Source organism: Ailuropoda melanoleuca, chromosome 1 (assembly GCF_002007445.2).
Source record: "Ailuropoda melanoleuca isolate Jingjing chromosome 1, ASM200744v2, whole genome shotgun sequence".
NCBI classification, from domain to species: Eukaryota; Metazoa; Chordata; class Mammalia; order Carnivora; family Ursidae; genus Ailuropoda; species Ailuropoda melanoleuca.
Window position 1 is genome coordinate 101,568,360 of NC_048218.1, and position 27,410 is coordinate 101,595,769.

At 41.4% G+C, this 27,410-nt stretch overlaps 2 protein-coding genes across 3 annotated transcripts in view; one reads left to right on the forward strand and one right to left on the reverse strand.

Moving 5' to 3' along the window:
• The first annotated feature begins 12,287 nt into the window (after window positions 1-12,287).
• Window positions 12,288-13,516, forward strand: LOC100475144 (P2Y purinoceptor 3-like). Its single transcript, XM_034639132.1, is given in 5 exon segments — window positions 12,288-12,958; window positions 13,120-13,353; window positions 13,355-13,396; window positions 13,398-13,473; window positions 13,475-13,516. Coding segments are annotated over 5 exon segments (1,065 nt in total).
• A 9,176-nt stretch (window positions 13,517-22,692) lies between these two features.
• MFSD1 (major facilitator superfamily domain containing 1) overlaps window positions 22,693-27,410 on the reverse strand; it is a 24,120-nt gene continuing 19,402 nt past the window's right edge. Inside the window, exons 14-16 of one of the 2 annotated variants that reach the window (XM_011224422.3) lie at window positions 26,783-26,830; window positions 25,835-25,892; window positions 22,693-24,577 (exon numbers count right to left, since the gene is read on the reverse strand). In XM_011224422.3, the coding sequence (XP_011222724.1) occupies window positions 24,574-24,577; window positions 25,835-25,892; window positions 26,783-26,830 (110 nt within the window). In that variant the 3' untranslated portion in view covers window positions 22,693-24,573. Of the gene's footprint in view, window positions 24,578-25,830; window positions 25,893-26,782; window positions 26,831-27,410 lie in introns of those variants that run through there. The other variant, XM_034663824.1, reaches the window with a different exon arrangement.

Sequence of the window (27,410 nt, forward strand, 5' to 3'; positions counted from 1 at the left end):
TGGAGTCAGGATTTCCATTCACATCTTACTGCTTGCCACTTTTTTTCATCATCACTCATTGACAATACTCAAACAGGCACCTTGTCAGAACTTGCCCTCTGGCTAAGTGAACTGAGAATGAGAAATCCTTTTAAACGAACAGTAGTCTCATGTGGGCAAATGGCAAGGCTTCAGTTTGGAAGAAATTAAGTACAGGATCCAACCCCTCGAAGTTGGCTGAGGGTGAAGGTCTTAAATCTCCCCACTTGCCTACAAAGTGCAGAGCAATGTTTTCGAACAGCCCTAAGATGCCGCACAAATTGAGCCCCCAATTCTGCCATCGCTCAGACCACCACCCACCGTGTACTTGGAATCAGAGGAGCATAGACATTTTTTATTATAATGAACTTGAAGATTATCTCATTTAAAAACTTTGTTTTGCAGAAATGGGAGCCCAGCGGTATTAAATGTCTTGCCCAAGCTCACACAGTAAACTGTTGGCATACAAAGACTCCAGATCCTCCAAATCATGCTCTTTGTCCTACATTATGTGATTTGCACATAATGCTAATACATCATAACAGTTAAAAATATTCTTTTTTAAATTTTCATTCATCACATATTGCCATAATTTGTCAGAAAAGTATTTTAGGTCTTCAGTAGAAAATTTCTGCGGAAGATTATATTAACATTCTCAATCATTTTCTCTGCCTTTCTGCAAGAGGATTAAACCACCTTATTGGTATCAGGCTTGACTGTGTGACTTACTCTGACCAATGACATGTGACTAGAAGTCAAGCATGCTATTTATAAGTAGAAGCTTTAAAAGCTGTTTCATGTTTCCTCTATCTCTCTTTTTTTCTCTTTGCTATAAGACAAGCATGTCCCAGATTGGGACTACTCCTTCATCCTGGATCCCAGGGTGAAGAAGAAACACAAAGAAAACCTGACACAATTAACACTTTGTGAATGAAAAACAAGACTTTGCTATCATAAACCAGTAAGATTTTAGAGTTCTTTGTTACTGCAGCATAATCTAGTAAAAGCTGGATGATACAGTTATCAACAAAAAGCAAAAACAACAGGGGTGCCTGGGTGGCTCAGCAGGTTGAACATCTGGCTCTTGGTTTCGGCTCAGGCTAAAGAGAAGGGGCCAGGGAGAGCCCAACACTCTCAGAGTCAAGGCCTGGGAGGATGAAGGCTTAAGCTACTTCTCTTTTTGCCCATCCATGATGGTAGTCACCAACAACCACTGTCTCAGAAGCTAGCCCGTTATCGTCTATATGAATCCAGCAATAAAGTTCATCCTGCTGGTGTGGGAGAAGTAACATGACCCTCAGAAGAGCAAGCCACTTGTCTCCCTCCCTTCTAAGAAAGTAAACAGGACAATCCTTCATTCAGGTAAGGTCCACTGAGTACGTACTATGTGCAAGGCACTGCTAAGCCCAAGGATATCAAGAAAAAGACAGACAAGATCCCTGACCTCAATTAATTTACATTTTAGTAATACACAAAAACCAAGCAAAATAATAAATAAACACAGATTTTGTAAAAAAAAAAAAAAAGTATACATACACACACACATACATATAAAGTAAACAAGGTCCTATAGTAAGGCATCACAGCACAAATTGTTTAAGATAGTAAAAAGCCCTCTGAGAACATGACATTTTAGCTAAGATTTGAAGGATGAGATGAGTTCATCCATGCAGAAAAATGGGCTGTGGTAAGTGTGTTCCAAGCAGTGGGGGCAGGAATCACAGAGACTCTGGGGCATGAACAAGCGTGATATGTTCAAAGAACAGACAGGTTTTCAGGGAAATAGCCTTGTGATTTGAGTCCTAGGACCAAACTCAACATCAGAACCATCTGGACTGAGTGAAAGTCAGGGAGTGGATGGTGGGGAAACCGTCCCATTTACTGAAATTATGAAGAATGTTGAGCAGAGAGACAGATCTGGTGGGGGGAGAAAAGAGGAAATCAGGAGCTCACTCTTGGCCACATTAGGTTGGTGAAATCTGTAAATATCCAGGTAGTGCCAAAGGGGCAGTTGGATCACGAGTCTGGAGCTCAGGGGACAGAACTGAGGTGGCATGAAAAAAACAAGCTTCACAAACTGGTTAGAAATTATTCTTATAGAGTCACAAATGTATTTTTCTCTAATAAACCTATAACAAGAAAGCCAAGACAAAGGGTTCTAATGGCTTCTGACTAGAAATTGGGTTTACGAATTTATGTAGAAATGGAGTTATGGAATAAAGTCAGTGAGGTCATTAACAGTGCTGGTTGGCATGCGACATCTTAGGTGCATAAATCCAATCTCCTTCCCAGACATATTCTAATACATACAATTTCTTATAATAGACACATAGTGAATAAATGCAATTTCCCCACAACAAATACGTAAAACAAGCTTCGCAGTAACCATAGCCTCAGGGTTAAAGATTATATTCCACAGATGATTACAATAAAGCTCCGTAATAAAGAAGGAAAATATCCCAGGAGATTTCTTTACCTTCCCAGCAAATAAACCAGCCAGAAATTCAATTTCACATGGAGAAGAGCATATATATATAGATCTAACCTTAAATGGACTTTTAACCCACCTGGCTAATACTTTTTATGCTTTGTGCATTTATAGTAACTATTTGTAAATATTTTCCAACCTTGTCCCTTATCTTTAGAGCAAAGGATAAGGAGTAGCTTAGTGCTCTGCAATCTCAGATACACTTAGGTCAACAATCATCCTTCCTCTCAAGAATTCCCATTCAACACTTTTTCTTATTAAATTCCATGCCTACAATTTCAACTACCATGTTAGTCAAGGTTGACTCAAAATATCCTGGGCTATGCCAATCTGCTCTCACAATGGACTGAATAAAATCACCTTGAGAGTAAATACAGACATGGGAGGGGAGGAGGTCTGGAACTGGACCCTGATGATCAAGTTGAGGAGGGCAATACTGTGAATAAGACTAAAAAGAGTGAAGTAGGAGGCATACTAGGGCACTGTCCCATCAGAGAAGTTGTTATAGCCATTTGTTGGTTTTGCTGCCTGGTATTCATTCCCTTTCTTGTAAAAAGAGCCCAAGCATGCTTTAGGAGAGCCACCGCTCCCTCACTCTAAATACATGGAATTTGGATGAAGCCAATTCTCTCCCCCGGGTCCAAGGGTTGGAGCATTTAACGAAAGCCTACACCAATCAATGCATTCCATTCCCCTGGCCACAATGGTTGGTTCAGAAATAAACACAGAACTTAAAACAAGACAGTAGGACCAATCAGTACTAATCCCAGGAATTCCTGGCTGAGGCACAATTTTTCCTGCTGGATTGCATAACATTAAATGAAAGAGTGCAGTCTATGACAGCCATCTTGTCACTATGACAGGTGAGTATGTATGAAAATGAGGCCAATTTGGAGAAAGTGGAGCCAAGAAATATGGAGAGAAAGCAGTCTTGGTAGCACCATCTATAAAACCAGCTTTACCAGGACAGTGATTATGTGAGCAATAAATTATTGTTTTACTTGGTCACCTTTGGCGTAGGTTTCCCTTTCCCTCACCAGCAATGAAATCCTAACTAGTGGAGAAAGCAAGAGAAAACTGTTTCAGTGAATGCAGCATATGCCAATTAGAGGTTTAAATGGAGTCAGAAAAGTTTCCATAGGATTTGGCAACATGGAGGCCAGTAAGAGCCTTGATAAGATTAGTTGCAGTACAGTGGTGGGTTGGAAACCAGATTCGAGTGGTCCTATGGAATGTCCTCTTCACATGCGTCATTAGTCATGGCTCCTAACTGATGAAATGGAACAGAAAGGGTCCTGAAGAGAGAATCAAGAGGTCTGGAACCCAGACACAGCTCAGCCACTAACCATCTACCTGGCCTGGGACACACTGCTCACTTGACAGTTTCCTCATCTATCGTGATTACACCTGTCTGGCTCCCAGGGCCCCTCTAGCTCTAAAAATCTTGGTACTTTCTTATTTTCAGCAAATTTACTCTGTTCTGGAACTTAGTGGAAGAAGAAGTCATCCAAATCTACTTGGGTCTTATTAGCAAACTCTCCTATGCTGCTAAATTAAACTCTCTTTGGCTCAATCTTCATTTTGTAGAATCATTTCATTGAAGGCCCTATCACCATTGTGGTTGGCTTCTGCAGGCCACAAGGGTGTGTCCCCGCGTCTGGCATTCCAGACTGGGTCTCTCCTCTGTGGTCACCCGTGGCTGACATGTCCCCAGTGTCCTCTTTTTCTTGGGGCCTCATGCCACTCCACAGTATACTGAAGATACAAGTTATGGGCTCCACAGTATCTTACCCAGAGTTTCCCAGGCCTTTTGATCCTCTAAAGGCGAAGATTTTTGCTGATTAAATCAGCTTTCATTCTTGTCAAAGTCTTTTCTGAAGAATGTTGAATATGCATTGTTCCTTACTTCACACCAGTCCCATTGCAAACTAAACTTTGGCCATGAAGCAAAACACGCAAAAGGTCAACAGTGTTGAAATGCATCTCTCTTATTTAGCTCAATCAGGAGCAGAACAAGAGAGGTTAATTTTTCAACACAGTAACATACCGTATATATCAGCACTAACAATCAGGTTTTATTTCCCTGAGTCAGCTTTAAAAATAATGTTGACTTTTATGGTCGATACATTATAGATCACCATATTTATGTCAGAACATATTGGCATGAAAATAAATCAATGAAAATATTAATACAGGAGCCTCATGTTTAAATGAAACCCCTTGCAACTCCAACACCTTCCCCTCATATTTCACTGTGGTGCTTTCTGAGACCTCACCTCTGACATGCTTTACTGAACATGACATCAAGGCCTGTTTTCATTCTCTATGACTACTGTTTTTAATCTGTCTTGCATATAATAAGGTTCAAAAAATATCCACTTTGTTCTTTTACCATAAACATACATAACTGCATTCCATCATTAATAGGACTGTCAACTTAAATTTATGGTTTATGTATGAACAAAATATATCAGAGTCAAAGCTCTGACAGGCATACTATTAATATACGAAACTCTCTGTGTTGGAGACCAGCTTCAAATGCTACATTTGCTATCCACAATTGTTTTAGAGTCATGAGAAGTTTCTATTGTAAGCATGTATTTTATTTTATTTTTTTTAAAGATTTTATTTATTTATTTGACAGAGAGAGAGACAGGCAGCCAGTGAGAGAGGGAACAGAAGCAGGGGGAGTGGGAGAGGAAGAAGCAGGCTCCCAGCAGAGGAGCCTGATGTGGGGCTCGATCCCAGAACGCCGGCATCACGCCCTGAGCCAAAGGCAGACGCTTAACCGCTGTGCCACCCAGGCGCCCCAGTAAGCATGTATTTTAGAAAGCAAGCTCATAATTTAGACATTATTAAAGAAAAATGGGTTTTCGTGAAAAAGAAAATCCATTCTCATAAGTGTGTCTTCTGAGTCATGGTGAATACTTGGGTCAATCAGAGTCTCTTGGGAACATTTCTTTGGCTCTGTGTGCAGAGTTAACCATCTGCAATAGCAGCAGAAGCCAAAGGATGGCCAGAGGGAAAGCTGAGTCAGAAGAAGCAAGGAAGAAGCAGAAATTGAATAAAGAGAAGCAATAAAGTAGAGAAATAATAGACAAAACGATGAAAGCTTTGGTTGGCAGCAACAGAAAGTCAAGTCACCGGGGTAGTCCTTAACTTCTCCCTCACCCCCATATTTAATCATCACCAGGTCATGTTCATTTACCTCCATCATTTGTCTGTTGCCACCCTTACTACTCAAGTTAAAGCTACCATCTTGTTCCTCTTAAACTACAGCAAATGCCTCCTAACTTATTTCCAACGCCCCCTGCTCTCCACTCTCCAAAAAGCATCTAATCTAATGTTGTTCTGCATTTCTCGTACGCAGACGCGTACACACACATACAAACATTAAACCCATTAGTAGGACAAAATCGCTTAGATCTAAATGGGAAAAGCTTTCGTATGCTAATATAGGTGAATATCTTATGACCTCAAGAGAGAGAAAGATTTTTTTTAAGATTTTATTTATTTATAAATAATATAAGTTGCCTTGTGTGGGGGTCAATGCAATAACTCACCTTTGCGTCTTCCTATTAGTTCTTCCTCATTCACCAGATAATTTCCCTTTGTCCCTCACTCCTGCTCCCTGGGCCTGTACTCCCTAATAAAATGGCTGCACACTAAACCTTGGCTCTGCTTTCTGGGAGACTCTAGCTAAGACAACAGCATTCTCTCACCTCCCCCATGTGCTGAGTGTCCAGAGCCGTTGTAGATTCTTTGCACCACTGGCCCCTACCTTAGCAACACCCTAGCAACAGGAAAGGCTCCAGTGATGGACAGCATGTCAGCTTGTTACTGATTTAAACAGCATTTTAGGGGCAGGCTGTGAGGGAAACTTGCCTGAGGGTAAGAGTGGATGGAAGGAGGGGTCCTGTGACACAAGCCCTCCACTCTGCAGATGCCTTGGGCAACTTTACCCCTAGTCCTAGAGCCCCAGGCTCTCCTACTGATCTCTGCTGTTGCCCCAAACCAAGCCAGCTTTCTGTATTTCTTGACACAGAACACAGGGAACACAGACTCAGTTGTAGTGCTTTTAAAGATCTTTGTCTGATGCCAAATGAAAGGAAAAGGAAAAAGTTTCATGAAGATCGCCTTTCCAGGTTGTGAGCCCAAAGGCAACAATGAACTTCTACAACCACAGGACAATATACGTACAGTGGTTTTTACTGCATCGTTAATGTTAAAACTTGCGACTCCAAAGTCAGCATGAGGGATCACACAATTATACAGATGGAGTAAAAAAAATTGTTTTTTTAGTAGTGACTATTTTTGTAGACAAAGTAACATCAGTTTCAGAGCAGCCACCTAGTCTGTTGTGACAGTACAATGTCAGAGCCATGTTTCCCAATCACTCCCCATGTTTACACTAATTTGAAGCTGCCAGTTATGTCAGATCTTTGTCAACAGAAAACAAAAGTGTGCAACCTGCTATATAAATTAATTATTGAAATTAAGTACTCACTGTCTCTACACAGGCCTCTAAATTATTTAAAGGATCCAATTTGATTTCCTTGAGGGGAAAAAAAAAAGCCTTTGGACTCCAATGTTTTGGGACAATTGAAATATGTAAGAGGAATCCAGGTACACAGCAGGAGTAAGCTTACAGTGTAAAAATACAGTATAAAATCATTAAAAAGCTAATGTCAGCGCCTTTTATCTTAAGACAGGTATAGTTTAAAACTGAATAGAGGGTTGCTATGTAGGTCTCACTCTTGATAGTTTTTTTAAAAAAACTCTGTTTATTCTGTTCTCTCTTTACCATTATTTCCAGATCATGCTTTTTAAACTAGGGTTCTATCATCTATAAGAAAGGGACTACATAAAGTGACTTCAGGGATGACCTGCTCTTTTATTTCTGTGTCTTTCTTTGTTGTATGATGTGGGGGGAAGGAGGTAAGTAAGAAAACGTTTCCTGGAAATGTGGGAATGGGCTGAGTCTCTGCTTTGTACAAGAAGTCCAGATTTTCCCCCAAATCATCACAGATAGGACTTCCACCGAACCTCCCTGAACCTCAGCTCGCTCAGCTGTAAAATGGGGGAAATAATGCCTGCCACCACGCCTGTCTCACAAGATCTTTTTAAAAATCAATCACGGTAACAGTCGCTTTTGGCTGACTCTATCTCCAGTTCATTGTGTGAACCCAGCATGGTAACTGTAGACATAAGACAAGAGGTAGTTTGATTGGTGGGGTTTCCTGTAGGTCCTCAATGAATTATACCTCATCCACAGCTGATCTTCCGGGACCTGAGCCCAACTCCAGTTCCTACTCTCTCCGAGGGAGGGGGCGTGGGGATTGTAACCTGTCGGTCTTCATCGCCACCCACTGGTCTGCTGTCCAAATAACACCAAATTTGAAACAGGAAAAGTAGTTCAACGTAAACCACCAACTACTTTAATTCACCACCTCATTAAATGTATGGTGACTAACATAATTTTTTAAAAATTTCTCATTGTATAGGTATATTAAGTCATCAGTTGTATACCTTAAATATGTATGATTTTAAATTGCCAAATATATCTCAATAAAGCTGGAAAAATCATGATCACCCACTAAAATATAAATAAATAAATAAATAAATAAATGTACATAGATACATACCTAGGGCCTCATTTTAAAAAAAAACTTGTTGAAAAATCAAATAATTAACTTTTGTATGAATAATAAATCCCCAATTCATCTTTGTAAATTAAGAAATACATATATTAATCAACAGTTTTGCAGAATAACTTGTAAAAATGAACTTTCACTGTCTGAAGGTATTTATGAGACTCCATTAAACATCTTCATCTGTTTAAGCAAGAAAAGTCTCCAGATATAGGTAAAATATTAAATATTAAAATAAATTCATAGATTTAAACATGTATAATACAACAGAGGCATTTTAAAATGAAAATGAGCTATGCCTACTCCTTCAGCCCAGAATCTTTTTTAAAGATTTTCTCATTCAACAGCCATTCATCCACAATTGAAAGGCAGTAACATCTTGCCGTTACTCAAACTTATTCATAACTTTTCCCTTTTCTGAACTCTTGAAATATGTATCTTATAAACACTTGTTAAAGGAAAGAAAACCGTTCTTTCATCTTAGGTGTGTCTCTTCCCTGGGTGGTGATAACTATTTTAGGCCGTTAACATGACCAAGACTTCCCCACCCCCTTTGGAAGATGTCCAGCGTGATGCCCAGAGATCACTACGGCCCCTGGGAGGGCTTGCTGAGGCCCTAGTTAAGGAGGGGGCCAGAAACAGACCCAGGCCCTGGGAGACTCACAGTGGGAAGAACCTTGGCCTCAAGGTCAGAAGCCGTCATACCCTTTTAACTATACATTGGGGATACCTCCTTCATTCTTTACATGAGGCCCATCTTCCCATGGAGCCCATTTAAAAAAAACAAACTTCAACCCTAAATTTTCAGTCAGTCTTTTTGAAAGCTCCTGGGCAAATGGTGACGAAGAGGGGAAACTGTAGTACACACTCTCTAGAAGGGCGGACCTCTCCTTAGCCATTCATCATGGCAGATGCCCCCTAAGTTCTCATCTATAATCTCATCTGTAATAGTCTGCCTCTCTTCTACTCTTTTCCTTTATTCTATGAATAGCTACATGGCCCTTCAGTTCTGCATCCCAGTGAATGGGGAGAGTTAGGAGTTCTAGGGAGGCAGCAGAAAAGCCAGGGGGTGACAGAAGCCAGAGAAGAGAGGCTTCAAGGAGGAGGGGGTGGTCAACACTGTCAGGGCTTTCAGCAAGTGAGTTAATCCTTCATGGCCTGACTTTTTTTCTTCTCCCTCTTCCTTTCTCCATAACAGTAACCTCAATGATCCACTAGTCCAAACACCGTGTAGTTCTCTACACTTTAGCCTTGACTAACATGGTTATCCTCTCACCTGAAAAGCTGTCCCTCCACACTAGGTAGGCCTTGAAGTGCATATAAGGTATCTTAGTCTGCTCAAGCTGCTGTAACAAAATACCAGACCAGGTGGAAACAGTTCTGGAAACTGAGAAGTCCAAGATTGAGAACTACAGGGTTTGGTTCCTGGTGAGGGCTCTCTTCCTGGCCTGAAGGCCACCTTCTCACTATGTCTCACATAAAGCCAGCTCTCTGCTGTCCTTCATTACAAAGATACTAATCCTACAGAATTAAGGTCCCACTCTTATGACCTCATCTACCCTTAATTACTTCCTCACTCCAAATGCAGTCACATTAGGGGTTAAGTTATGAATTTGTAGGGGACACAATTCAGACCATAGCAGAAGGTAAAAGCCATGAAGAAAAGGGACTTTCTCCAGTTATGGGGTAGTAAAGGCTCACTTGCCCTCCCATCCTCCCACACAAACAAAAGAGCTCAGGTTTTCAGGGCACCATAGTCTCTAGGAAAAGAGGAAGAAGGCGTGGGAAGAGAACTAAAATGTGTTGGGTCTCTCTCTTGTGGCAGGCCAGTGGGGCCTGTGTGCCTTTCTTCTAGCTAATTCTCACAGCAACCTCTCTAGGGACACTGTCCCATTTTATAGCTGAGGAGACCATGGCTCTAAGAGACAAGGTGGCTTAGTTCCAACTGTGCTAGTGGTCCCTGGCAGAGCTGGATCCGAGCACTTTCCACCACACCACAAGGTGCTCTGAGGGAGCAGAAACCCACAATCCACTTCAGGAAAAAGCACACTAGCCTAGTGAGCCCCATAGGGGTGTCTTCTCTGACTCCCAATTTCCTCAGCAGTAAACTGGAGCTAATAATGCTTCCTCCACAAGGTTGTTCTGAAAATTAAATAAGATCACAGTGTGAACTAGCTGGCCGAGCCTGCACTAAGCCAGTCTGGTTCCCCTCTTTGGCTTCCCTCTGAGAGCCCACACCAAGCTGGGAAGGCAGCTTCGTTCGAAATAACTAAGCATTTGCTAACCCCCCACATGAAAGATTACAGGGAACAAAATGAGAGAAACCTATATTCTTTTTACTCACCCAGCCAAAAAGCTTTGCTCTCCTTAGTCAGGTAGATTGTAAAGCCAGTTAGCAAGGTGGCGAGCCCTTTGACAAGCGGTAGCACAGACAGCCACCGTCCCCCAACCTCAGAACATCCGTCCCAACCCTTCAAGCTTCAGGCTTCAGCTCAGGCACTGGCCTCACCACCTACTCACCCCATCTCAGGGACACCCTCAACTCCTCTGGTGCATGCGCCTCAGCAGCGTCTCCGGGGACAGGTCCCTCCCCTCCACCCATCTTGCACAGCCTCAGTTGGGCAACTGAGCATCCCTCACCTGCATGCACTGCTAGCGCTCCCTTACAGTCTGACCTCCCCAGGGCCAGTTCCGGGCTGCTACTGGGTATCTTCCTCAAACACAGGCTACCCCAGCACCATCCCGCTGAAGAACACCATCCTCCTTCCAGGGGCATCCCCCATGCTGGCTCCCTTGCCATCCCAAGACACGAGCCCTTCAGCTCTATTTCCTCTTCTGGGCTGCCTCCCCCACCCCCATGGGAAGGCCCATCCCCTTTCTTTGCCTAGCGAGCTCCTCTGTTCTTTTCCCAAGCAGCTCAAAGGGCACCTCATTAAGGAGCCTTCACTGGACTCCCTTAGCAGAGAACTGCTGCGTCCTGCCGGTCTTCACAGCATTTTGTTGATCATTCTTCGCATTGTTAACAATTAGCTGTGTTGGTTTCTGTCTTCCCCACCAGACTGAAATCCTGGAGAGCAAAAGCTGTATTTATTCATCTTTGTATCCCTAGTGCCAGACCCAATAGATGCTCAATAAATGTTTGTTGACTGACAGAGTGAATGAGGTCTCTGTGCCTTTTGTTGTAAATAAAGCTCTATGTTATAGCTTAGAGTCAACACTCAATTTATCCCAAAGTTACCTATCTTAAACCTTTCTCTCTTGCCCTGTATTAACTTGTCTTTCTGAATGTCAAACCCTAGAAATAAACTTTTCATTCCTGTAGGCTCCATGGTGACTGGCTGACCAATCCACTGACTTCCCAGCACCAGACAGAAGCATACGGGCTCCACACGCAGCATCCTCAGCCTCACGGATCTGCCTCATCAGCAGAGATGGGAATATGGAAGAAGTTGCACCTGGCTTCATGGCTCGGATTTGTTTTCTGGATGTTCAGGATGCTGAGATGGTTAATAAGCAAATCAGACTCAGTATTCAAACATGCAGTTAATAAATCCTGAAAGAGATACAAATCAAAATCCCCTTGGAGATTTCCTGACTCNCTCACGGATCTGCCTCATCAGCAGAGATGGGAATATGGAAGAAGTTGCACCTGGCTTCATGGCTCGGATTTGTTTTCTGGATGCTCAGGATGCTGAGATGGTTAATAAGCAAATCAGACTCAGTATTCAAATATGCAGTTAATAAATCCTGAAAGAGATACAAATCAAAATCCCCTTGGAGATTTCCTGACTCTGCAAAGGATTCTAGCCCGAGGAGTCAGAGGGCTTGAGGTTGTGCGCCCTGCTTAAATTACAGCAGCCCTCCCTGCACCATGTGTATTTGAGCTTCCTATCACAACCCAGCCTAAAACAGAGAGCATACAAGATAGTGTAAGGCCAGCCCTTTGGACCTGGTAAGTCTACACGCCCTGTTTTTAAAGACTCCTGTACCCGTGGGTTTAATCCCCCCCCCACCGCGCCCCCTGCTGCCAAGTGGGCCTATCTCAAACAAGGACTCTGACCAGGCTTTGGGAACACAGAGTTGAATGCCAGATCAAGGGAGAGGCTAACGCACACCCAGCCAAGTTCATGATGCTATGCTGTTCGTTTCGTTTCCTCCCAGGCGAAGCACAAGCAGGAGCACTTGTGCTCCCAGAGGGAGCCTCCCAGGAGATGGAGACGCTGGATACTAATGCCTCGAAGGACCAGACTGTCTGTGAGTTCTCAGAGGACTACAAGCAAATCTACCTCTCCCTGACCTACAGTATCATCCTCGCGCTAGGGCTGCCCCTGAATGGCACGGTCCTGTGGCTCTCCTGGCGCCAAAGCAAGCGCTGGAGCTGTGCCACCATCTATCTGGTGAACCTGATGGTAGCTGACCTGCTTTACGTGCTGACGCTGCCCTTCCTCATCACCACCTACTCCCTGGGTGACAGGTGGCCCTTCGGGGAGCTGCTGTGCAGGCTGGTGCGCTTCCTGTTCTACGCCAACCTCTACGGCAGCATCCTGCTGCTGACCTGCATCTCCGTGCACCGCTTCCTGGGCGTGTGCCACCCGCTGCGCTCACTGCCCTACCGCAGCCGCCGGCACGCCCTCCTGGGCACTGCCACCACCTGGGCCCTGGTGGTCCTCCAGCTGCTGCCCACCCTGTTCTTCTCCCACACAGACTATGTCGACGGCCAGGTAATCTGCTACGACATGACTGGCCCAGAGAATTTTGATCAGTTTTTTGCCTATGGCATGGTTCTGACGCTGTCTGGCTTCGTCTTTCCCTCCTCGGTCATCTTGGNCCAGCTGCTGCCCACCCTGTTCTTCTCCCACACAGACTATGTCGACGGCCAGGTAATCTGCTACGACATGACCGGCCCAGAGAATTTTGATCAGTTTTTTGCCTATGGCATGGTTCTGATGCTGTCTGGCTTCGTCTTTCCCTCCTCGGTCATGTGCTACTCGCTGATGGTGAGGAGCCTGACCAAGCCGGGAGAGACCCTCATGAGGACAGGCCATGCAGCCCGGGCCAAGTCCATCCGGACCATCTTGTTGGTGTGTGGCCTCTTCACCCTCTGCTTTGTGCCCTTCCACATCACACCCTCCTTCTACCGCACGCTCCGCTTCCTATCGTCACGAGACTGCCAGCTCTTACTGGTGGCCAGCGTGGCCTCTGGTGAGCCTGAGCAGCTGCCTCAACCCAATCCTGTACTTCCTCTCGGTGGGGAACAACACAGTCAGGCTCTTCCAGGAACTCAGGCATAATAAGGTGGGTGAGCACCCAGCTGGAGCCAAGGGAGAGAGACCCAGGGGTGGGCAGATCTGGGTACTGACAAGATGAAGTTTGGGGAAAATGAGCTCCAAGATGTTGACAAGGACTTGTTTGAAGACAGTCATGTGCTATTGGGAGAGGGGCTCAAGATCTCCCAGTAGTTAGTGCCCAGCTACGAAGGATTTTATATTGACATTAAGAGATTTTAAAGTAAGAATATGGAGAGAGCCACCAACACAAAGGAAAACTTCCTTATTTTAATCAGAGCAGACACTTACCTCTTACCACTCAGGCCTCGGCTTGAAGTCACCTCCTCAGAAGCTCCTACCCACCCTAGTTAACACTGACCTCTCTCCCCATAACCCAGTCACTATTTCCCTATCTATTGTCTTTTTAGCACTTACTAGTACCTGACCTTGTTAATTTGTTTACTCATTTACAGTCTGTCTCTTCCCCCTAGAATTTAGGTTCCTATAGGACAGGGACCACATCTGTCTGACTGCTATATCCCTAAGGCCAGCCTCCGCAGCAGGGCCCAGCACACAGTGAGTGTACAATGGACAGGAATGGAAAGAATAAAGAATGAATGGATGCATGGATATGTGAATAAAGCCCTTACTATGGAAGAGCACTTTACATGGAATAGCTCATTTAATCCTCACAACAGCCCTTGGAGGTGGGAACTACTGTTAGCCCCGTTGACATACGGAAATGGAAACACAGAGCTTTAAGTAACTTGTCCAAGGTCCTGCAGCTGGAGAATGCCCAGATCATCGTGTTGGATGGAAGCCTGAACCCAGGCACTGACGCCTGAAACACACGCTCCTATGATGGAAGCATACAGCCCAATCCAAACACTGGTCAAGAGGCAGCCAAGTTCTCGACAGCACCAGCTCATCGCAGGTCAGCTTCCTCTCATACAGTTGCTCTCCGTGCAGACCACTGGGTACAAACTATGTGTTCCTTCACTACACTTCTTAACCAAGGTTCTGATTAAGGTTAGAAAAAAGCTCTGCAGAACAAAGTGGGGAAAAAACAGGGTAAAGTGACTGCATGAATGACAATTCACCTTATCCTTATTTGAACATAACGTCAGTTTACGACAGAAAAGTTTTACCACTGTCTTTAGTCATAATATGATGTTCATTCTTAAAAAAAAATAAGATCCATGGTAATCAAAAAAGATAACCTCAAAAACCTCTCATATTTGAACAATAATGATCTCCAAGGAGTTCTCAGATCTAAACATACATTATTTAATAATTCATTATAATCTCCCTATGAAGGGGTGGATATAAGCCTTTTTAATAAAAACCAAAGTGTAACCCCTCATTATTACCCCACTCTAATTACCAGAAGTGTCTGAGTAAGCCATGTATATGTCTAAATTATAAAATTTTATTCTAAAAGTGCACTTTATTGCTTTCAAGGGCACACGATAATTAGAACTAGACAAAGTGTTGCCTAGCAGAATTCCTTAGGATAATTAATTTAATGAATAGGCAAGGATGTTTTCTAATTAGCAGGTCAGCTGTTTCCACATAAGTGCCTCTATAGCAGCTAAGAGAACTTTAAACTGTTTGCTCTTTTGAATATTGTCTCAGCTCTCTTGCTTATATTATTCATTTTTATCCCTTTCTTTGCATAGCACACAGGGAAGGTCAGTTATCCAAAAGTCCCGATTGTCACACCTTACAAATTAACACAGTTTACATTACTGGAAAAATGGTGCACAGGGTTCCTCAATAAAAACATAAAGCCATCCCATGTGTCCCCTTAGCCTTTACCTCAAATGCATACCAGCTTGCCAACCCTGGAGGTGGGGGGAAAAAAAACTAACCTAGAATCCTCAGGATACATCACCTTTATCTAATAAGCAAGTGCTTTAACACCCCTGATCAAAGTTTTCCTGCCTTTAGTCTTTGTTAACTTAGGTGCTTGCAATTATTTCTCTGATCTATATAATGTTAATTTTGCTTCTGCAGAGTCTTCTGACCTACTTACAGCAAAGTATAAGCATCCATTTTTAACTTAGTTCTGTATAGTTGTGATCAAAAAAGCTTAACTTAGGTGACATCACATCCTGGTTTTCAAGGACAATTATGTCAAAACAAGAATCTCAAGACAAGAATCAAACTAGACTACTTCCTTTGAAAAAAGACCTACTTGTAAGGGTGGCTGGGAACCCACTGCCCATCATTAAGTCAGGGGGATGTTCCTAACTCCTCTGTGGTCACTGAAAACTCACCCATGGAAGGGGCAAGAAGACTAGAAGAAGCAAAAGTTCTTCCTCGATCTACTCATCCAATGCCCACCAGTCTGATAAAAGCTGGCATCCTCAAATATGTTATTGCCCTGGGCCCCAAGAATCTTGCAAAATCTGCCTGGCTGTTTGGAACAGGCTAAAAAAAAAAAACTGAAGCTCAGCAAATATTACCATGTTCAAAATAGCATGACTGGGGCAGCAGCAGATGCCAATATCATGGCTGTAGCCACTTACAAATGGGGCCAGCCCTTAAGGACGTTACAGACAATTGGAGAAACAAAACAGAAATGTACAAACAACAATGTGAGCATTAATTAAACAGTTTCAGCAGCTACAGAAGAAATCATGCCAGTTGTTGATTAACCAAAAGTAAACAGTGCAGGCAGTACATATAAGGGAAGAGCAGGGCCACGAAAGCCAGCATGAGCATGCAGAAGGCTAGTGAAATTGCAATTAGCACAATTTCCCAAGTAGTGTTCGAGAAAATGGAAAATCTGTGAGTGCCAATGGGTGGTTCTTGAAAGGGAGGAGGAGGAGATAATGCTGGAAAGGTGGTCTGAAGTGTGATTACAAGGGCCACCGCAGAGCCAGCAAAAGAACCACTCAAGGCAGGGAATCTCTGAGGGCATTTAAGCAGGAGAGTGATATGATCAAACCTGTGACCCAGAAACTTAACCTGGAAACCCCCATGTTTTGAATGAATTGGAGAAAAGAAACAAAACTGTCACAGCCAACTTGAGTGAGGTCTCCTAACTGGTCTTCCTTCCCTTCAAAGCCAGCCTATACACCACCTCCACATTTTCTTTAAAGGAGCATTTTTTGTATATGACACTCTCCCCAGTTCTGTCCATGCCTTCCCTATACCCTCACTTCTGTAGGACAAAGCCCAGACTTCTCCTGCAGGCATACTACACCTATCACAGTCTGGTCCCAGCTGAACTTTTCAACTCACAGCTCTCCTACCACACTATGCGGATTTANCACCACACTATGAGGATTTATACCCTACCTGTCAATACCTTCCCCAAAACCTTATCCTTAAGTACTTCTCTTCTGCCAGATGCCACCTGTCTCACTCTGTACTGCTGACTCTCCCAATGGCTTATCACCTTGGAGTCGAGGATGGGCTCCTTTCTCATTCCAGGTCTGTTTTCTCTCCCCCACGACTCCATTTCCCAATCTATAGAACATGGCAAGCTGGCAACATTCTGAACACAGTAGACACTCGGTAAGCAATGGTGATGCTGATAATGAAGAGGGCAGTCCACATTCAGAAGACCACTGCAGTGATCCGAGCATACAGATAATGGGCATGAACAGAACTAAAAAGATTTTAAAACATATTAGAAAGAATTAAGAGAAATAAAATACTTCTTTAGACACGAGTGGTAAGAAAACAGAGCAAAAATGACTCTGAGACCTCAAGCCTAAGGAATCAAAAGAATGATAAACTAGCACCTAGCACATGGTAGACACTCAACAGTCAATGGGGAAAGAAAGAGGAAGAGAGGGAGGGAGGGAGGCTGCGCATTGCAGGGGAGAGTACAGATTCAGACAAGTTAAATGTGAGCGGCTAGGGAGGCCTCAGCTGGAAATGCAGGATGGAGGCTCAGAGACAGCTTAGGCTCAAACTCTGAGTTTAGAGGTATCTGTCCAGGGAAATATTCAAAGCTGCATATGTAAACGGTACCTCTGAGAAAGAAGGAGAGAGAAAGAGTAGAGGACCTAGGAGATATGGGAACCATAAGAGTCTGGACAGGTAACACAGGGATAGGAGGTGGCACTAGATAATAGAGTGCTAGAAAATCAAATGAGGGAACAGTTTCAAGAAAGAGGGTAATTAATCAAAGGTGTCACATGAAACAGACTAGTCAAAGAGCATGAATAGCTGTCTCACAGAAAACAACTCAAATGGCACCTCTTCCAAGAAGCCTTCCCTGACCATGCATCAGAATGCCCTTTCCCTTCTCTGGCCCATTATCCACACCTAAGGAACATCTCTCGTTCTACCAAGTATGAGCAGCAGTACTTAAATCCTCTTACTTCCCCTCCTACAGGATCTAGCAGAGACTTCAACATATGGGTACTCACTAAATCTTTGTAGAATAAATGAGCACACAGCAAACGATTCTCCTGTGTATGCTTTTCTGGAATTACTGCCTAAATCCAATTTATGAATGTGTGCCTATAAAATTAAATCACAAGTTGTCTGGGATTTATTTGTTCCAACACTCACCAACTCCAATTCAAAGCAATTCCAGAATCCACAATACCTGCAAGCATGCTCACTTTTTAGCCTATATTTTAAAGACAATAAAGAAGGGAAATGTTTCACAAAGTTGTTTGCAATTAAGCATAACTTAACCTAACCTTATAAAGTTATGTATTCTCGTTATCTTTTACTTTCTTGTAAACCAGCCAAATCTCTTTAGTATTTCAGTTTCTCAACTTATTTCGTTGAGATTTTTTTTTTTTTAATGTATCAAACAACTTCAAAGGTAATGGCCTTAAGAAGAAATCCATGATGAGAAGCAGAACTTACGTTCTTGCAGCAAGCTGTAGCTGGGAAAGTTTATAGTGGTTAAACCATGAACAAAAGGGAAAAAGCCACTTCAAGAAAATTAAAGAATCGCAGAGTCTGAGAATGTTCCACTCCGCAAGTAGAGAAACACATTAACGACAAGACCTTTATAAAGCATCAACCTCACAATCAAAACAGCCACTGAAGACTCCTTATGTTCTCTCTTCCTTTATAGCCTAGCTTCTTGCAAGTGTAGGCTACAGTTTTTTAGTGTAATTTCTATCTTGGATTCATACTCCAAATCATTACAAGCTGGCTGCTCTTTCTGGTTAAATGGCACCACCACCCATTCAAGTCGGAGATCTGGAAGCCATGCTCAATTCCAGCCTCTCCCCCACCTCCCATGTCACAATCACGTTGTCAGTTCAACCTCCCAAGCATCACTAGAACTTGCCTTTTCCATCTCCCTGCCACTGCTCTAGCTCCAATTCCCATCCCCTCTTGTGAGCGTCACTGCTCCAACCTACCAAACATCCTCCTGACTCCAGATTTGTTCCCTCAACCTGTACTTCATTTCCTTCCTTCTGCTCCTCGGGTCACCTTTCTGAAATGTAAACCCTCTCTTAATTCCCAACAGAAAAATCTTCCAAAAACTCCCATTTGCCTTCAGGGTTAAGATCAAGCTGAACACAGGGGCGCCCGGGTGGCTCAGTCAGTTAAGCCTCTGACTCTTGGTTTTTACACAGGTCATGATCTCAGGGTCCTGAAATCGAGCCCCAGGTCAGGCTCTGCACTTAGTGGGAAGTTTACTTCTTTGTCTCTCTGTCTCCCTCTGCCCCTCCCTCCACTCACGCACACACTCTAAAATGAATAGATAGATCTTTAAAAAAAAAATCGTGCTGAACATGGAATGAAAAGGCTTCACCAATCTGCCTCGTATCAAAACTTTCAAGCTAAACTCCCCCTGCATCCCCTTCACTCCATTTTCATTAACCAGCAGGCTCACTCAGGATTAGCTCCAGGACCTCTTGCCCTCCCCACTCTCTCCCCACTCTTTCCCTGCTTACTCTTAATGATACAGCTCAAAGACCATCTCCTCTGAGAATCTTTTAAGTATTCTGGGTCCTCTGAACCCCATTAGCCATTGCTCTAGGACAGTGCTCATCAAACGGTATCACAATCACAGAATCACTGATCCTTTGTCTGGTGCCTCCATGCATCCATGCAACCCTTGCAGAAGATGGTCTACAGTTTCCAATGTCCGAATCGCTACCTCTAGTAAGGAAACTTAGGTTCAGTGACGCCAGAAACAAAGGGCGACACAGAAGTCTGTGCATATCTTACATCAACAAGCATCATCACATTATTATAGCATCATGCTTGGTTTTGCCCACAACTGGCTTTCTTTGAATTATAAGATGATGTCAAATATACATCCCAATTTCAGAGATGTTTAAGGTGAAATGTTGTAGTCCATGAAATACAGCACATTAAGTAACATGATCATAAAAACTTTATGTACTTAGTCATTGGACCAGAAAAGCATTTCATAAGTTCAAGTGTTAGAAAATAAACCAAGCAACTCTCATATGAAGGGACCACATGTACATTACCTTAAAATATTATATTTTTCCAACGAAATGATCATTGAGGAACTGTTTGTTCTGTATCCTAATTGTGGTAGTCTGAACACAAATCTCTATTAAAATTCACAGAACTGTAAAATAAAGTTAAAGTCAGGGAAAGTATTTCTAAACATCCACTAAATATGCCTGCCCTCTTAGGCCCATTCTCCCACTTTCCATCCACCGGCCTGGACTCCACCTCCATAGACCCCCACCAGAACCCAAAGAGAACACTTACTTCTTTTCTGACACTTTCACTCCATCTCATGATCAGAGACCCTAAAGTCTGCGATAACCTGTCTCCAGGCCCATCTCCCCACTCCCCCCTATGTCTCAGCCCAGGCTTCCTGTTGCTAATATAGGGCCTGTTCTTCCAGCCATTTCTCTCCCAGCCCAGTTGCTGCTCAAGCCCAGCGTCCCCCCTCTCTCATCCTCCTCCCTCCTCACTCCATCAACTATCCATCTCTTGTCACTGCACCCTGTGAAATCTGGGCTTTACTGCATGGGGGAGAAGGTAAAGAGAAGAGGGATTCACCTTGTTTTCTGACACTTTTATTTACCTCTTCCCCAGGGCAGACAAGGTCTGCTTTGAAAGGTTAAAAACTAAGTGAACATGCCAAGACACAGAATCCTGAAATAATCAGATTTCCCTTAGAAAACTGAACAAGCCCCCGGGCGCCTGGGTGGCTCAGTCGTTAAGCGTCTGGTCTGCCTTCGGCTCCAGGCGTGATCCCAGTAACCTGGGATCAAGCCCCGCATTGGGTTCCCTGCTCCGCTGGGAGCCTGCTTCTTCCTCTCCCACTCCCCCTGCTTGTGTTCCCTCTCTCGCTGGCTGTCGCTCTGTCAAATAAGTAAATAAAATCTTTAAAAAAAAAAAGAAAAAAGAAAACTGAACAAGCCTCAATATTGGGGGAGGAGGGAAAGAGTTGGATAAACTTCACAAGAAGCTTGAAAGTGTCATCAGCCCACATTTTCAGCTGTTTGTGAACAACCCACCGTATCCTAGAAATTTCTGAGCACGCTCCATTTATTTGCCAGAGTGCCCAAAGGAATCTGAGCACAATCCTAGGAGAGCCATTTTCTCCAACCCATCAACTAAATTATAAGGAATGAATAGACATTTCTCTAGACAGTGTTTTAGGTCATCCATCAATGAATATATATCTAACATGTGGTGACCAACCATATCTGTATGTTTCATAAATTAAGTATGTTGAGTGCTAGAAGAAACTCTAGTGATACTCCATTTTGCTAATCAGGAAATGGAAGCACAGAAAGCTACAACCTGGTGAAACTTAGGAGACAAGCATGGAAGCTAATCTTCAAAGAGACAAAAAACACGAACTCCTGGGATGCCTGGGTGGCTCAGTCAGTTAAGCATCTGCCTTTGGCTCAGGTCATGATCCAGGGGTCCTAGGATCGAGTCCCACGTCAGGTTCCTTCCTCAGCGGGGAGCCTGCTGCTCCCCCTGCTTGTGCGTGCTCGCTCTCTCTCTGACAAATAAATACACAAAATCTCAAAAAAAAAAAAAAAAGATAAACTCCTACAAAGTATACACTAATCCCAAATGGAAGGTCCACTGATTTTCATTACACAATTTGCAGTCGAACGTGTGGGGGGAAAATCATTTTAGGAAGTGGAGTGTAAGTTTGTAAACAGTTTGGTTGTCTGGCCTACCTGACTGATGTCAAGGACTTTTCAGTATTCCTTATTAAACATTAAAGTTTTCCTCATTAACCTCTAGATAGCATACCTCTGTTTGGGCCCTAAACTCAATCACCCCCTGGTACACTCCAAGAACGTGCAAATGGAAGAAGCCAAGGAGTATGAGGCTGAGGTTAAGGCATTTCAGAAATCATGGAGAGCTTGCAGACAACTTGAAGCTGTTCTGTGCCACCACTGGGACCAGAAAGTGTGTGATTTCATTAATCCTTACCCCATTCTCTATTCTGTTTTGTCTCTCAAATTTCCCTTCACATGCAATTTTTTTCCTGTCAATGCAAATTCTATTTCTAACTCAGGGGCCTGTTAACTCCCACCTACATTCCCAAAGTTCTTTGGGAAATACTACCTGTTACCTTCCTCCTTTCTGAAAACCAACTACCACTTTCCTCAAAAATAGCACTCAAACTTGTGTTGAATTTTGTTCTTTTGGGTTTTTAAAAGCTTCTACTACAGTATTTATTGTTGAAAAATTAGAAAATATAAGTAAGCCAAAAGAAAGTCATCACCCAGAGGCATTTACATACATATCCTTCAGACATATTTTTTTTAAAAAAAATAGCAGCATTCTGGGGGCGCCTGGTGGCTCAGTCAGTTGATCATCTGACTCTTGACTTTGAGTCAGGTCATGATCTCGGAGTTATGGGATCGAGCCCCAGACTGACCTCTACACTCAGTGCAGAGTCTGCTTGGGTTTTTCTCGCATGCACTCTCTCTCGCTCCCTCTCATAAATAAATCTTAAAAAACAAAAACAAAGCAGCACTCTGAATCTTCATACAATAATGCCATCATTCCATGTCAATGCTCTCTAATGAAACTATTTAATGTCCGTTTTACTATTTCATTTTAAACATATGATATGATGTACTTAACAAATCTCCTACTCTTATAAATGTGGGTGGTTTCCTATTTTAAGCTATTATAAAGCAATCTTGCAATGAAAATACTTTCTTAAAATACATTTATGTGTATATTTGTCTGATGGTTTCCTTGGGATAAATTATTAGAAATGAAATTGCTAAGCCAAAAGTCATGTGGCCCACCATCATCCCCTTTCTAGGTCTTTTTATTCATATTGCCAATTTATCCTCCAAAAAGTTTATTCCATTTTACTCTCCTTTTTATTTATGCATCATTCAAAAAAATATTAATTTTGTGCCTACTTTGTGCTAGGCACTATCAACACAATTGTAATTAACATAACAGACACAGTCCCTGCCCTCATGGAGCTTACAATCTAAAGGCAGAGAGAGACACCCACACTCACACTATCACAAATTCTTCATTATAAGCTGAGGTAAGCCAAGAAGGAAAAATACAGGGTTTTTCGAAGGTCACAAAAATTTCAGAAGAACTTGATAGAGCCTGAAGGTCTGGAAGAGTTTCCACAAGAAGAAAGCTTCTGAGCTGGGGCTAAGGTTTTCTGTGTAAATCAGGTGAAACCAGGTTACGGAGAATCCTGGATAAAATATTCTAGGCAACTAGGGATGTACTGTATGGTGACTAACATAACAATAAAAATTAAAAAAAAAAATTCTAGGCAAAGGGAGCAGCAGGGACAAAGCCCCTGAAAAGGCAAGGAACAGGACCCATTTGAAAAATGTAATGAAGCAGCTCACTGTGGCTGAGGCAGGGAGCTAGTGGAAAGAGTAAGGCAGGGGCCGGACCACACCAGCCCTCCAGCAGCAGTAGCAACTGGCTTCCTCCACTCTCACCAACTGGTAAAGCCCACTTTCAATAATCTGGGCTCCAACAGTCACATGGCAGTCAAAGCCAAAAGAACAACTGAATAATGACACAATAAACTGTAAATCAGAAAAATGGGTGTAAATAAACTTGACCTGAATAAGGAATGTACTTTTAATCTGTTCCAGAACTTTTAAGCATACAGTGTTATGTCCTGTATTTTGAACAATACAATTAGCTAAATATGAGTTTAATGGTTGTCTAAAATATCTGCATACTCCTGGAGAGCGAAACGCATGAAAAATTCCTTGACTTTAATATATAATACACTAAGACTAAGTCAATTAAAAAGTTTTTAAGTTTGTCAAACAAATTTTATAATCATATTTAATTCGGAAAACACAAATGTTACTTAGGTTCTATTCTGGGGGAAAAGGTACTCCACTGACTTTCAAAGGCAAAATTCCATTATTCCAACTCGATTTTCTTATAGAAATAGTTTTCCAGATAAATAAGAGTTAAAATCAGTATTTTAACTTTAAAAAAAAAATAAAAAGTTTTAGAAGACACCAAGTATTCCTTTTGCAGTGTTTTTATCCATGTAGATACGCAACTCTCATAATTTAAAGGATACTTTTTAGTAATTAATTAGACTATAAGAAAAAACTGTACAGAAAGTTTGTGCCATAAAATTACATCCCTAAGTGATCAGAGTCCTCAGTTACGGAGAGATAAAGAAGCTCAAAAGGGTCACTGCTCGGCAACCTCTCATAACTAAAGATAGCAGAATACAATCTGCTATTTGTGAAAACGAAGAGACTGCATAAAAAAATATCTTTCAAATATTCACTATAAAAACAGGGAATGCGTATTAAAATGCCATTGTTCATTCTGTATAAAATATCCCTTCTACCTCCTCAAAAGCTTTTTTTTTGCTTTAAGATAAAAAAAAAGCCATATCCTTAAGAAACATCTTCTGAAAATTATCTTAATACAAGATCCAAATTTTCCATTATTTACTGTCCTTACTGAAGTTCACCTGCATTTTCCAGAGAAACTTTCTAAACTTCACTGTTGATTAGCCTATTCCAAAGTAGAATTCTTTAGCAATACACAGTACATAAGACACAAGCTAAAATAGTCCTCACAAACATACTCTGATATAGGTGCTTTTGAAATACAAATATAAATTTCCAGACCATTATTTTTCCTGACTAAACTCTAGATTAAAAAAAAGTGAGGTTTTCAAACCAATGATGTGTGCGGCCCATTCTCATGACACAGTCATTTAAGCTTCTCATCTGTAAAACACAATGCAATAAATTATCAAAAAGGGGGGGGGGAATGGGAAGCCTCATCTGGTTTTCAAAATAAAAACCATAAGCATTACAAAATATTAAAAGTTGCACACTTTGCTGAATAATCTCTTAAATCCTCTTGATTGCAAAAGTAACATAAGATCAACATAGAAAATATACAAAAACAAAGGAAAGCGTATGCCTGTAACCTTACTATTCAAATGGAATTGTTAGTATTTGAGATTTTTCCTTTCAGTATTTCCTCTATTATATACAAGTAAGTAAATAGAAATACATGCGCCCGCATACTTCTTGAACAAAATTAGGATATTACATTTGCATTTTAATCTTTTGTCTACTTAACATGTGGCATGGTAAGTATCTCTGACTTGGTGCAGGGAGGGAATTATTTCTGAGTTTTACCTTCTCAAAAATGATTTTAACAACATATTACATGGATGTGTCATAATCTATTCAACCATTTCCCTACTTTGGGACATTCATGTTGCTTCCAATTTTTAAACGTAACAAACAAGACTGTCATAAAGATATTTAAAACTTGTAACACTTCTGATTATCTTCTCAAGATGTATTTCTAGAATTACTATATTAAAAGGGAATTTGAAATGGTCAAAAATCGCGTCCCAAAAAATGCATTGTTCTACAAGATTTTAACTTATACAAAATTCACAAAACTTATAGTTACATGGTATATGTTTACAAATAAAATTTTTAAATCATAAAAGATTGAATATCTAAAAAATCAGAAATCATAGTAACAGGAAATAGAATCACTATTACATTTTAGCATACACTCAAGGAAAATATAAGTTTAACTTAATGCCACACTATATACTTAATTTGTTCCAAGTGAGTCAGAGAATACAGAATGTCAGTACCAGGAGAGGATGAAAAATTATCTCAAATAGTTAAGAAAAGATCAGATAGCGGAAGGGTAAGCCCAGCACAGAAGCTTAGGACAAAGACCTTTCCTCTAATAAATTACAAATACTACAGGTCTCGCTTTCTTTCAGAAAGCAATTTAAAACTCAATTATTTTTCCCCCTTCACTTTAGCCCTTAATATCCATTCTATTTAAACTTTCTAAATAAGAATTTTGTTATAGTAGTTCCGAGATAATCACTAGCTCTCGGATCTCAAGAAGACTAATTTCTTAAAAGTCCAAACCTAATACTAGGAAATAAAATGTTAATGTTTGAGATTTGCAAAAGAAGGTAACTTTTCTCTTTTAATACTTACTCAGCATGAGAAAGTTTTATTTCTTCCCTTTGTCTTGCAGAATAATTTAGGTTCCCCCCTAAAACACAAATAAGCATAGAACCTTTTCTACACAAGTATTAAAAGTAAGATTCACACACACACACACACACACACAAACACACACGTGCATTGGTATACCTTAAGTAAGCAACAGAAAAGGCAATGGAAGATGAGAAAGAAATAGTTTATCTCCTGGAACCTTCCCAAGAGAAAAAAATGTTTTTTAAGAATCTTTATATGATACAAATACAAATAATCACTCCTTAATTTGGGCATTTTTTTTTTTTAAGTTTGGACCTACGAACTGCTTTACATCTCATTAACTGGGGCATTGTATTAATGTTCAGTAATAGTGAAAATTAAGAGAAATTAAAGAAAATGACCTAAAATCATTTAAACAGCAGGTATACACATTTTACTAAGTGCATAACAAGCTAGTTAGGAAAATTAATAAGGTTAACATCAAAATCTTATACAGAAGAAAGAAAAAATACAAATAACATTTAAAATATACTAGCAAAAGAAAAAATCTGTTAACGCCTCATTCTATATCGAACGCTTTCAACCTTAAAATGCAAACTACGTTTACTTTTTTTTTAAATATGAGACAATATCACAGCAATGGCTTTAGGTTATTTTAAAAATGCCATACTTCTTTATGCTAACATAAAAAGAACATCTAAAATTTTATATTACAAAACTTAAGTTGAACTGGCCAGAAAGAACATGACAACAATTTTAATAAATCTGAAGTTCCAAAATACATAATTATATGTTACATAATGAAATGTGTTTCCATCACTATGAATAGAATGTCATTATCACATGAACTAAAGCACTGGCCTCTAAAGAGGCATGCAGACAATCCAGGGACCCCACAAGATGATCCACAGTGGTTTAAGAAGAAAATGTCTGAATTCTACTTACCTCGGGCACGATTCACCACATAGAGTAAGACAACAGCTAAAAGTGATACTGGAAGTGAAAAAAACACAGGGTCCTTACAAAACATGTACTTCCTCCCAATGATTCCTATGTAATCATAATTACAAAGTAAAACTTAGATAAATCTTTATTGATTGGCATTTAAAAATAAAAACACTATTCACATTAAACACTAAAAATTATTTACACACCATTTTTTCTCCATGGGCCACCTGAGCCCAGGGATAGGAGGACCAGAAAAAAGCTGCTGAGACAGAAGAAGGGTCTGATCCACCCAGAGATCATCCCTGTTTAAGTGTTAGTCCTCCCGGTACTTCCAAAAACTCCTGCCAGCCCCCTGCTTGCTTATCTTTTTACAGAGAACCAAATACAAATAATCCTTTGAAGATTTTAGGTCTGAAAACACCATGTCCATTTTACAAATTAACCAAACATTAGAATGTGGTCATCTGACTCCCAGAAGCCCAGAGCCAGTGAAAACCTCAGAAAGTTATGGCTTGTCTTTTTACCTTAACAAGTAAGTCACACTAAATTTACTTTAAGTTAATATGGCAACAAAAACATTTTTAATCGGCATGGTGTTTGGTTTAAGAACCAAATAATATGGGGG